The sequence below is a fragment of the Colossoma macropomum genome, unplaced genomic scaffold (assembly GCF_904425465.1).
Source record: "Colossoma macropomum unplaced genomic scaffold, Colossoma_macropomum, whole genome shotgun sequence".
NCBI classification, from domain to species: Eukaryota; Metazoa; Chordata; class Actinopteri; order Characiformes; family Serrasalmidae; genus Colossoma; species Colossoma macropomum.
Window position 1 is genome coordinate 19,807,434 of NW_023494789.1, and position 13,185 is coordinate 19,820,618.

A 13,185-nucleotide genomic window follows, 5' to 3' on the forward strand; every position below is an offset into this window, starting at 1 on the left:
GAGAAGAGCTCTATACCTCTGGCAGTCCCTGGTGGCTGGTTGGTATCTTGGAGCAGAGGGCCATCTCACAGTGCAGGAAGAGCACTGAGACATTTAACTTTGACTTGAAGGTGAAGCTGAAGCGCTTTCTGTCCATTTGAGCGTGAGGCACAGGGAAGTCCACTTTCTGAGGGTAATACAGCACCGAGTCATCAGTAGGACAGATGTTCTCTATGATCACATACACAGACTGTACCAAAGGGTTGGAGTCTGGAGAGATGAAGCATGACTGGATCATGAAGCCCAGATCAGGGTCTGTTTTAGTGGCTGAAATCTGCATAGAGATAGAGAGAGTGAAGGAAAAGAATCAAAAATAAACAGAAAGAGAGATGATGTTAGTAAAGAAGATGAAAGTGATTGAAAATGTTATCCTGACAGAAAGAATATGGTGCTGTTTTTCAGTGAGGGTGATTCATTAACTGTGAGCAGTTTCGCAGTCATTTGATGAATCAGCTGTGTATTGCTAAAAAGTACTAAATTACGTGGCTCTTTTTAGCACTTAAGCTTATACACTCAAACTGCCGCTCTTTTCCTGTCAGTCTGAAAGTGTTCCTTACATATGCACACACACACTCTTGGGCATTTGTTCAAATCAGAAACTATGAGCTCCTCAGGGGCTGTCCATTTGTTTTAGCAATGCTCTCACTTCCAAGAAACACATTTCTAAAGTGAGATTTCTTTGCCATTTACAAATTAAAGAGAGTCTTTTAAGCATAAGACCACGAGGCACCCCCACACCCCCAAAGAAATCTTTCCAATCCTCTACACTGTCAAAAAGGGTGTTTTAACTTAAAAATGTAAGTATCCTGGCTGCCTTTCGCAGAATGTCAAATAGGAACTTAACAGAATAGTAATGCATCTTACATGAACTAGTTCATTTGAACAGGAATTCCATAGAATTTTTAAAAATTCTGCATAATTAAATGGTTAAGATGTAAACAAAATCATTCTGAGGGGTTTGGAATGAGAGACTCTGTTCTAGAGAAACTTGAAGAGTCAGAGTTGTTTACAGTGGCGGTGATAGGAACCAAACGTCTAAATGCTACATCACAGAAACGGTTAGTAATACACTGCCCGATGCCTGAGATACTATTTTGTGACAGTCTTGAGAGAAAGTTTTGGCTAAAATATTTTTTTATATATAAATTAATGGCAAAGAGATGTATACAGGACAAATAATACCCAAAGAAAAGTTATCCTTTCACTGTTTTATCATTATCAACATTACATATAAAAATGAATAAGATTTGTAGAAATGGCGATTACTGTTTTTTATCAACCTCATTGCAAGTATGTAAGTTTCTCACAAAATTTCAAATTAAACCACTTTTTTGAGTAACTTTTTTTTTACATCTCAATGATTGAATTATGCAGAAATCGTACAAAATCTGTTGAACTCCTTTTTAAAACAGCCAGGATAAATCCATTTTAACACCAAATAAATTTACAGTAAATAGCTCTCATGTTTTAAATGTTCTACATGAACGCTGTGTCTTTGTGCTGTATACACTATATTTACGCCCTTTACACTATGCATTTCACTATCTAGTGCCAGGATTACTGAATCATCTCAAATCAAACACTAGTACTGAATGACATGTCGTCTTTATATCAGCATACCAATACTGCTGTACTGAGTTTTAGCTTTAGCTGAAGTGTTTAGTTTTAGTAATACTGATAGGAGGCCAAAATACAGGTAACTGCTACATATACCATTTGCTGTGAGCTTAGGGTCAGTTTAAAATACTTTAAAAGATGACTTTCTTTCTGGTCATTTAGAAAACTGTATAAGGTTCCCTTTTGTAATTTTAAGCACAGCAGAATAAAGCAGTCAAAAGAGGCTAAGACTTTTGTAAAACCTTTTTTAACATAGAGTACCCATAAGCATGGGGTAAAGTTTATTAATGCTAACTTAAATATTGTGTAATACTATGATGCTCTGATGTATTTTGGAAACATTGGGATAGAGTTTAACCGCACTAACATTTTGCACTAACCAGAAGCCACAAATTATTACATGGTACATCACTGAACAACAGCTAGGTTAGCAGTTAGCTAATGTTAGCTAACCTGCCTAGTTACCATTATAACAACTTGAAATTATTAGCTGTAGTAAATAGCCCAACACAAATCCTGCATATAAATCCAGTTATTAATGGAAGAAAGACATTTAAAACACATTATTAATTTTGAAAATTTCACTGCAGCTTATACCAGCCAATAAATGCAAACAGTGTGTAATGTTCCACGCTTCAAACAATCCACACTTCAAATGATGTAGCAAACTGTTGTCAGGTTATATAAGTTTTATGTCCACAAAAATCCCTAATAGAATCTAGGCTTGAATATGTGACAAAGAAACTACAGCCAGTCTGTGTAGTTTTAACAACAAAAATATCATTTGAAATGTATAGAACCCTCTAAATGATCATATTCTGATTAAAAAAAATTCGGAATTGAACATCAGGGCGGTGCCAGAAATTTTAGAGTCGACTCTGATTACTCTGACTCTGAAAGGAATCAGCTTCCAGCCCTATTGAACAGCATTTCTGCCATGGTTCCACAAACTTCACAACAGCATCTAACAAACTGCGCATTTATGGGCAGAGCAGGGATAGGCAGAATTTTGGCAGCTGTAGTATCTTCCACTATAATCTGTTTTCTAGCGATAACATACGACTTACACCAAAAATGGCTAGCACACTTTAGAAGTACTCCATTTGAGACACAGGCTAAAGTACTGCATTACATCTGGTTTTCCAGTACCACAGCCTTGCCAGGGCTGTCACACAGTTTGCCCATCTGATTCTGCTAAAGCATGCACAAACAGACCTGCCCTCACACAGAGTTTCATAACACCAGCCACAGAAAACATCACATCCCATTTCCTCTATATTTCTGTGCCTCAAGCAGTTACACTGCCAAAGTATCCGGTGGACACATGAGTTTTTGACACACGCACAACAGCACTTATGACACATGGATAATGTGAGTTATGACACAGGGGCCATGGAAGGTCATGGGATAGAGTTTTTCAGGCCAGGGTGGTGGTGCTCTGGGCCCTGCATGATGTTTCGACTGGGTTTTACAGACTGAGAGACACATAGAAACGCACACAAAGCTCTTTGTGACCTGCTGGCTGAGTGTCCAAACAGCTCAAGCAGATCAGCATCTGATTCTGACATAAATCAGTGCTTCAAAGGCCCAAAGTTTGCCAACCTTTAGCCACTGCGCTGTACTGCCCCTGTGCTCATGTTTTTATTGGCCTGGTGGCCAAGCATTGAGTCAGGCTGACAAAAAAAATGACCAAACTCCAACTTCAAGGGACAAAAAAGGACAATGCAATGTTTCATATTAGCGAATATGAGAGAAAATGAGCTGGCATTTGACCCAGCACTTTTCAAAGTACTGAAGCAATGACCATTATGTGCTTGGTCACAGTACACGTTTTAGACAGGCTAACAATATAGCTAGTAAATAAAGCTTGTGATTCATAACTTACCAATTAATAAACATACACTCATTCGACATGCCAGTAATATAGCTAACTATAGCTGGTCACTTAATATATAATGAAAGTACAATCAGTAGGCAGGCTAACAATATGATAGTAAATAAAGCTGGTCAAAACTTAATATTTAATGTAAGCAAACTCCTTAGACATGCTAACGTTAGAGCTTAATATTTAATAAAAGTACACTTATTAGACATGCTAACAATATAGCTGATCCACAATAACTTACCATTTAACGAAAGTACACATATTATGCTAGCAATATAACCAAGCTAGCAAATAACTAAACGTTTAATGGAAAACCTTGTTAGACATGTAAAACAGATAGCTAACATATAACGGTGGTCATTCATGATGAAAATACTTTCATTAGACATGCTAACAGCTAACAGCATTGCTGAAAATATAGCTGTTAGCTGGTTATCATTATCTTCACATTTAACAAAAGAACACCTGCTGGAGATGCAATATAGCTAACCATATGGCTAACAAAATAGCTGGTCAAGCATAATATGTCATGAAAGTACACTTGTTTATACCATCCTACTATGGTCTGGTAAAACAATTTTCATAAAAAGGGAGTAAACATTTCTCCCATGCTTGCTAGCTACTAGCTCTGCTCCGTGTTTACAGTAGCTTGCAATGCTAAGGCTTATGAGAGATTGAGGCCAAAACGGTCTGTCACAAAAAGCTCTAATTTCTTGGCAGCATTTGAGGAATCATCAAACTGATCCGGTAACTGTCAACTGATCTGGTAAACTAAAAATAATTTTCATAAAAAACTGTGATAATATACATCTAAAATCTTATTCTCCCCTTAACATTGGCTATTAGCTCTGTTCCACTTTCATAGTAGCTTGCAATGCTAAGGCTTATGAGAGACTGAGGCTGAGAAAGATATATTGGTGCAGCCTAAAAAGTCTGTCAAAAGAAGCTCTAATTTCTTGACTACCTCTGAAGGACACTCCATGTTCTTTTGAAAAGGGACAGTGATTATTACGTATGTGGCTGACAAACACAACCTTTGAAGGTCATAGCCCCGTAAACGGGACACAGCCAAAGATGGGGCGTTAGCTTTTCTTACTGACCGTGACCAAACATCTACAGACCTCCTCCGGCAGCCAAAAAAACCCTTTAAAAAGGGGCCCTGACTAGACTAAATGTATACACAACAGGCTCTGGACTTATTTGACAGAAGCGACAGTGAAAGATAGGCAGAAAGTCATGGATATACACTACACTCACACAGTCCTCCAGGCAAAATCACTCAAAAACACGTAACTTGTCCTCTCAGCACGAGTGTGTTTGACAGACCATACGCATGATGCGAGGATAGCTGTGACAGAAGAAGACGTGCGCTAGAAAAATGAAACCAATAAAAAATAAGAGGCCAATGTGGCACAGCTATAGCGCTCACAGTGAATTCCCCAGCAGTAAGAGAGGTATGGCTTAACATACCACGTCATTAAGGCAAAGTTTTGCAACCTGCACTCAGTTAAAAGTGAGCATTGTAATTTTGGTGGCCTTCTTGCTGTCATACCAAGTGTTTAGTGTGGAAACTAAAGATAATTATTCCTGTAGTTGATTTTCCATCAACCAGTATCTGATTAGTCGACTAATAGAAGCATTAGGATTTCAGCTATTTCTTCACAATCTGCCCCTTCACAGTTCTGTCATCATCGCAAGATTCGTCCATGTGATTCTTTTATGATGCTAATGAAACCCTAGAAGCCATATTGCCCCCTACACCTCCTGTCACGTACTGCAATATGTCAGAGATACTCTATATATCATATAGACGTTACAGAGCACGTTTAAATTTTAATTGGCATCCTTGACAACTGATCAGCCTTGTCTAATAATTGTTGCAGCCCTATTATAGAGGTCCCGATACCACTGATAGGTCTGAGCTACAAGGTTCTGCTAACAGTGCTACTAATAAGGCCTTTCATCATATTATATTCTTCATGTTTGTTGAAGTAATAGAAAAACAACCAATAACAGTAGAAGTAGAATTGTTACAAAGTCCCATTTGTAGTTATACCTCTACAAAGATGGGTTTATTCTCCGAGATGGTCAGGAAGGTGTTCAGTGCTGGATAGCGGAACAGGTTGGTCGTAAACAGCTCCATGCTGAACGTCACATTGTCCACTGGCTCTTTGGACAACCTGCCAAACCCCGGCCTGTGAGACTCACCTGCAGCGTCCAGGTCTTTACGATACGTACAGTTAAACTGAGAGAGAGAGAGACAGAGTAAGAGAGAGAGAAGGGGAGAGAGACAGAGAGGGAGGGAGAGAGAGAGAGAGAGAGAGAGAGAGAGAGGATGAGAACATCAACAACATCAACTTCATCAGGGCTGTACAATGTTACAGCTACAGAGAGATACAGAGGGAGAGAGAAAAACAAAGAAATAGGGAAAAGCAAGATCTGAGTAGTGATTATGGAAAGAATAGAGAAAGTTTGTTGGGGTTAAAGAGGAGGAATAAGAGGGAAAAGAGAAAGAGAGAGAGAGAATTGGAGACAAAGAGATACCAAGAGAGAGAGAGAGATATGCAGAGAATGAAAGGCTGAAAAAAGCAGCAGAAAGAGGTAGAGATAGAGAAAGAGTGGTGGATTGACAGAGATGAGTTAATTGAGAGGTAGAGAAAGAATAAGGGGGAGAGATATACATAGAAGAAGAGTGTGGGAGAGCAAGAGAGAAAAAGAGAAAGAGAAAGGGGGAAGAAAGAGACAAAGAGGCAGAGAGAGTAGGAGAGAGAGAAAAAGAGAGGTGGGGAGAGATGGGGGAGAAAGAGAAAGGTGGGGAGAGAAAGAGTGGTAGACGGAGAGAGACAGGGAAAGAGAGAGTAAGACAGGGAGAGAGAGATAAAGAGAGAGAGACTTTGAAGTAAGAAAGGGAAGCGTGGCAGTGTTCCAGAGGAGCAGGTCGCGAGGAGTTCAGAAAACAGACGTGGTGAGGAGATGGTGAACTCCTTACTGATCTGCCTTTACTAGCACTGAGGGAGTCTGGGATATGTAGTCTCAAGCTGAAATTCTCCAGGCACCTCTCAGACATTTATATATCATCAAGTATGTTCACTTGGCAATGTGACCACGGCCTACTCTAGTGTATGAGAGACCTTGCGTGACAATATAACTTCACCTGAATTATACGGACAATGCTCATTTATAGCCTGTGCTATAAGTTACTGACAGCTGAAGGCTAAAACTGACCGTTAACGCTGGGGATGTGTGTACATATATACATATGCATATAAGCTATAATCATGGACAAAAGTACAGACAAACATCAAGCATGTCTTGTTTTATGGACTACAATTGCTGTAAGAAGGTGTATGATTTTTTGCTGCACTTTTAATTTATCATGCGTACATTAATTCTTAAATGCTGTAATATATACTACACTACAGAGTGCCAAGCAAATGTCGTACTATGATGGTAGAGCGGTGTCCAGTCTCCATGGCAGTCTTTTCTGGGGTGTCTGGATCTCCTGGCAAAAGCACATCTCCAGATTCGAGGTCTTCATCATCCAATGGCCAGCCACTGCCGTCCCTGACTTCTGAATGGCTGATCACAATCTGTCAATCACAAAAATTCATACATTAGCTCAGTATTGCAGTATAACTTATGATTAGTGAGGGTTATGGCCTCACTTTGGAATGCCACCCATCAGCACTATTTCTTTTGATCCTTTCACCTCTCTTCCTCCTAGTCTCTTTTCATTTCTGCCAAATGCAAAATTTTGAATTGACTTTGGATGTGAAAAATGCACTACATAAATTTGATATTAATTACGTGTCACTTGTAGCTCATAGCAACTGCTGAAATTCTTAAATGGGGCATATCATAAAAAATCGATTGTCCTTGTGTTTTTTTAAATAAAACCATTTGACACTGGTCATCAGCATTGCTAAAGATTCACAACATACTCTTTACTCCTCTGCCCATATAATCCATGCATGAAAATTAAGCTGCAAAAAGTGGTTCAGAATGTGATGTCACAAAACTAATAATTGACTTTTATTACCCACCTATTTGGCCTTCAACAGCTTAGCCCTGCCTGTTCATGTTAAAATTATGCAGTTTTTCGGCCCAGATATCTTTTTGAATGAGGAAGGATACGGGGCCAATCAGAGCTGAGATTCTTTACATATATTAGTCTTAAAGGCACAGTAACAAAAGCAGCCTGTCTAAATCTAATGGATAAAGAGAGGTTGAAAAAGGTCATGTAAGAATTAATTATTTTTGCAATTTTTGCACACATCAACCCAAACAAACATCTTAAGGGGAGATCAGGGAAAAACATAAAATGCAAGCAAAATGTAGGATACAGGCTCTTTAATCTTTTTTTTTAATCTTTAATTTTTCAGTAACTACTATGAAGCTAATGTGTAATTTCTATAGTTATGAGAGAGAGGAACTGAAGTATGGATCCACAGTTTCCCACAGATCAATGAATAAACTGAACAACACTGAACAACACTGCTTTGTGTTCATTGCTCAGACGAGCAGTGACCCCCTGTGTGTTTGTGAGTGCGAGAGAGAGAGAGAGAGAAAGTAAGGGCACGCCAAAGGCCAGCAGAAACAGATGAGCTGGAATTAAGACGTGGGAATGCTCAGCAGTTTCAACAGCGCTGGTCCCAGGATGGATCCACGAAGCATTCTTTTCATTTCTGAACTCAGCAAGAAGGCCACACACCATAATAGAGGGAATCACCCCTCAGTATCAAGCACCGGCTGTTTACCAGTTCAGAGGTGATGGAGTGGACGCCTGAGAACATTGCTTAAACAAGGTGAAACGTTCATCCACTGTTCTTGCCAGCTTCCATCATTGTCCAAGACCTTTAGGACGGTTCTCAGCTCCAATCAAAGCCACGTCTTTGCTCTGACCATGCAGGACACATTGTCTAATTGCCCCTGAGGCCCTACATCCACAACAAAGCAGCAACAGTTGGGAGGTCGCCCAGCCCTTTAATGGACTAGGGCTAAAATGCGTTGTATTGAATTTCCTCCACAAATTATCGAAGGAGATCAGTAAGGAAGTGACTCATTCAAGCTGGGTGAGAACAAATGGACTGGACCAAAACAGATAGAGTCAAAGGGGACAGTCAGCCTCAACTGACCCTCAAAATACATCACAAAAGCATGGCACACAAGGCTTGTCAATTGACAACATGTGGCCTACACAGTATAACTGTACAGTATCAGTCACATGGCTGAACATCCGTACTCTGTAGAAGAGTTTTCTTTATTTTTACTGATTTCCACATTAGAGAATGATAGCAAACCCATCAAAACCAAGGGTGGGCGATATAGACTTTCTTGTAGTATTTTCCGCTATTTGGACAGCAATGTCCATCAAAAATTTATATAAATAAATAAATAAGATTATATACCTTCTTATTCTTCTTCCTCTTATAATTATTATTAGTTTCCATTTTTACAGTTACAGTACAAGCAGTACAAGATTCTTTCCAATATTATAAAACCAAATATTTTGTAATTAAAGCTTTTATTGTGTAAAATAACTCTAGTAGCTTCTTCGGTCCCTTTAATGGAACCAGTTTTTCATCACTAAACCCTACACCTCTCCTCCTGTTTGATTTTCACCCTACCCACCTACCCACTCATTCATTATCTAAGCCGCTTATTCTCCTGGGTCATTGGGCGGAGGGCAAAAAAAAACCCTAGACAGGTTGCCAGTCCATCACATGGCAGAAACACAGACATACACACACACTGACACCTATGGGCAAATTAGCAACTCCAATTCACCTGACTGCATGTCTTTGGACTGTGGGAGAAAACCGGAGCACCCGGAGGAAACCCACACAGACACACTGGCCGGGGAATTGAACCCAGGCCCTTCTTGCTGTGAGGCGATGTAACTCATCCTCAATTCTATGTTGTTCTTGTTTAGTTGGGTTCTAAAATAATATAATAATATAAAAGATAATAATCTTTTGCATTTGCACCAGCTCTTTATAGAGGGATGCACACTGCACGGGGCAAAAAACAAAGAACAGACTTGACTTAGCAGAGCCATTACCACTTCAAGTCTAAAATGCTCTTTTACTAAGTTTGTAATAATTTTTTTAGTCATTCAAGTTCATGTTTATTTTGTCATGGAGGCAGGGCTGTTTGTGGTTTGCTGTTTCTGGGTTTTCACAGTTTTCACAGCAGCAGTGATATTTATTAGAGTTCTAAATAAATTTCAAGCATTATGATTATGAAAAACACACAACTGGCACATAATTATTTGCTACTTAGGTGTTAGCACTTAGTATACTTTAGCATACTTACTGAATTGATGTAGAGGACCACTGGGCTTGGGTGAGAGGGGTATTTGGTGGTTTGACAGCCAGTAAGAGGTGTTTCCAGTGTATAGTGAGTGGAGTTTGAAGTTGCTTTGCATCGTGGGTCCTGAAGGGTTATGTTAGGTTTACTAATGCCATTCGCCTGTGAAGTAAATTCAAAAGTCATCATTTAGAAAATGCATGCAGTAATGCAAGATGACCGCTATTTGAGTGCATCGACTTCTGAGCCAGACAGTCATGTATTTCTACATTCTTCATTCCACTGATTGGGTTAACAGATAAGATGAACTTAGATTTTAGAAGAGTCGGACAAGAACTCCAGATTCAGTCCAAATGTCCAACTAACCAATAAATACAGCAACTCCTTGGCACTTTTCACCATGCTCCAAGTGTGAGAAACAATGCTTGTTTCAAAATCCAACAACAAATGCTGCATGTTCCCAGAAACAAATAAAACTCGCAAGAGGTTCCAGCTCTGACCAAAAGTAGTTTGATTGCAGAGTTGATGACGTGTGCGTGTCTGAAGTGGTCTACTGCAAAGCCTGACATCACAAAGCTGAACACACAAACTGGCACAAACACACACACTTATTCTGGGAATATTCACACAGTTTTAAGTGTGAGAAAAAACTCCTATCAAAAGTTTGGAGACAAAGTTTGCTTCTTTTTAAATTTTCAAGTAATCTTTGAACTGTTACTTTAAAAGAATGGAATTTCCAAAGGTTTTGTCATCATGAAGAACCGTACAAGTCAGATACTACCCTTTTGTTTATTTAATTTCCAGTAAAAGTGTTCATTAAGTACAATCATTCATATTTCAGTGTCAGGCAATAAAGCAGGAAACAGAAAATTACACCCCAACACTAAGCATAATATCAAATCTTTTGGTATGTAATTTGTCCGCTCTTTACTTTTGTGCACCTACTGCCACTTTACCTCTTCCATCCCTCTGATCTCCAAAAGTTGTTCCCAAAGGTGTCACTGAAGCTGTGCTACCCTTCACAGAGACACTAACATTCATACAAACAAATACTCAAATTTCGCTCTCCTGCGCATCTAATATGGCTAATCTGAGAAGATTAAATATAAGATGATCGATTTGCATAAGCAAGGGGAGAGTCCAAACAAAACTAAGTTTAAAAGCTGTATTCAAAACTGGAATTCCAAAATAATTCTAAGAGAAAGAAAAAATGGGACTATGAACAACCATTTAAAACCTGGTAGACCCCAAAACTGTCACCATTAGATAAACAGTACTTAAAACTTTCATCTTTGAGAGAGAGCAGAAATTCGTGCCCCACTCTTACTTCAGACCTGAAAAAATCTACAGCTGTTTCTGTCCATCCTTCCACTGTAAGAACACAACTCAACTATGAGTGCAAAAGGATGTGTAGCTGTCAAGAAGCTGTTACTGAGGAAAGGCAATAGACAAAAAAGAACATGCGTAGTAGAACTCTGAAACTGGACATGTGAGATGTAGAGTACGGTTTTATGGACTGATAAGTCTAAATTTGTAATTGTAATTACTTGGATTGTGAGAAGTGGAAAATGCAACCAACTTCTAAAACTGAACTTTGGAGATGTGGGAGAATATCCCTGCAGAAATCTTTGAAAAACTGAAAGCAAGGCTGGACACACTAAACAGTGAAAAATAAACGATTTTACAGTTAGTTGTTGACACTTCTCTGTAATCTTTTGTTAAATATATCTATTTGACTTTTTTTCTGATGCTGAAAATTAATAACTGAATGGCTTTTTTGACCAGAGATTAAATAAATAAGAGTGGTCTTTGACCTTTGCACAGAAATGTAAACCGGTTGTCAATACTGTATTAACAACTAACTTTAAGCTTCAACACTCTGCTTCACATTCAACAAAGTATCTTCTTTGATATGAAGAAAGCACAAACTGAAACTCTTTACTGTTACAAATATTGATTTCCTCAAAATAAACCTGATTAGTCCCTAATAAATAAAGTTATAGCAAACCAACAAAGAATGCATGCTTATTTGTATTAAACATGTTGAAAACCTAAGTGTCTTTTAACAGGCAGTGTTGATGTGACTAATTATGAGGTTTCCAGTGTTCAGGTTTTTACCTGCAGGCTTTCCTTGTCGATGCTGACCACCATCCTGTTCTCCTCACAGCGCACGCTCAACCCTGCAGTCAGCGCCCCCCGCTGCTCCTCAGGACCCTGCGGCTCCTCCAGAGAGGGTGGGAGGAGCGGAAAGGGCAGGCCGTGGTCTGGGGGCGGAGGGAAAGGGAAGGGGAGGCTGGGCCGGGCAGGAGCATCCCGGACACTGGGCAGGGGGAGCGGGTTGCCATTCTGGAGGATGGAGAGCTCCGGAGGAAACATTGACTCCAGAGGATCCACCACATCTGGAAATGACAGTAATCACAGTCAGTGTCTGAACCACTGAGCCCCCAGCATATAAAGCAGGTAAATTATAATCCTTGGAAGATAACTTTTTCATACAACAAATATGTTAAATTTCTGATACGGTCAAAGGATGTACCCCTAGATCTAATACATATCCGATTCATGGTCATGGGGCCTCAGTGAGAACGCTCAGATCAGAATACATGTGGGTTTTTTCACTGCACATGCACCATCATTCAGTGTTATTGTGGCAGCAGTGCCTAACCTGAAATTAGTGCCAGTAAACAATGCAAAATCAATGTATCTGACTCTTGCTCGCCTTCATCTCACTCTAATAATAAACAACTGAGAGCTGTTCAGAGCAAATTATCTTCGCAGCAAAAGCTAGTTCTGCTGGTTAGCTTGTTTGCTGTTCACGACACACATGATTCATTCACGCGACATTATCGATTAGGATGCATGCAAATTTGACAAATTTGAGTCACATACCTATTCCATTAATTTAAAAAGATCGGATCTCAGCAATGTCTGGTACTTATAATGCTGAAGAGAAGGTTTGTTGGTCTGTTAAATGAAAGCATCTGATTGGACAGCAGTAGATTACCAGCTTCTTTGAGGCGCAGGTTAAAGACGTTGGCCACAGCGGTGCTGGTGTAGGAGGTTACGGGGCTGTAACCGTTCTCCTGCGCCCACTGGATCAGTGCCTGAGCCCCTGCAGGAAGCTTCTGCCTTACAGCCTTAGACACCTGCATTAGCCGCTCTGTGCTAGCACTCAGGCCAACACTGTCTGATGTCTAAGGATGGGGAAGGCAAAAAATAGAGAGAAGAGCGAGTTGGTTATTTTTCCCCAAATAAAAAAAAATAACATGTTTTAATACATTAATATGACAGTGAGTAGGCCTGTCATAATTATTTCATATTTAGCTGATCATTAT

At 39.6% G+C, this 13,185-nt stretch overlaps 1 protein-coding gene across 2 annotated transcripts in view; it reads right to left on the reverse strand.

The window, feature by feature from the left end:
• Nucleotides 1-13,185, reverse strand: part of tgfbr3 (transforming growth factor, beta receptor III) — a 154,816-nt gene that overhangs the window by 21,522 nt on the left and 120,109 nt on the right. For both annotated transcript variants that reach the window (XM_036570439.1, XM_036570440.1), the window contains exons 8-13: nucleotides 12,855-13,044; nucleotides 11,969-12,249; nucleotides 9,857-10,012; nucleotides 6,985-7,131; nucleotides 5,598-5,786; nucleotides 17-313 (exon numbers count right to left, since the gene is read on the reverse strand). In XM_036570439.1, the coding sequence (XP_036426332.1) occupies nucleotides 17-313; nucleotides 5,598-5,786; nucleotides 6,985-7,131; nucleotides 9,857-10,012; nucleotides 11,969-12,249; nucleotides 12,855-13,044 (1,260 nt within the window). The remainder of the gene's footprint in view (nucleotides 1-16; nucleotides 314-5,597; nucleotides 5,787-6,984; nucleotides 7,132-9,856; nucleotides 10,013-11,968; nucleotides 12,250-12,854; nucleotides 13,045-13,185) is intronic.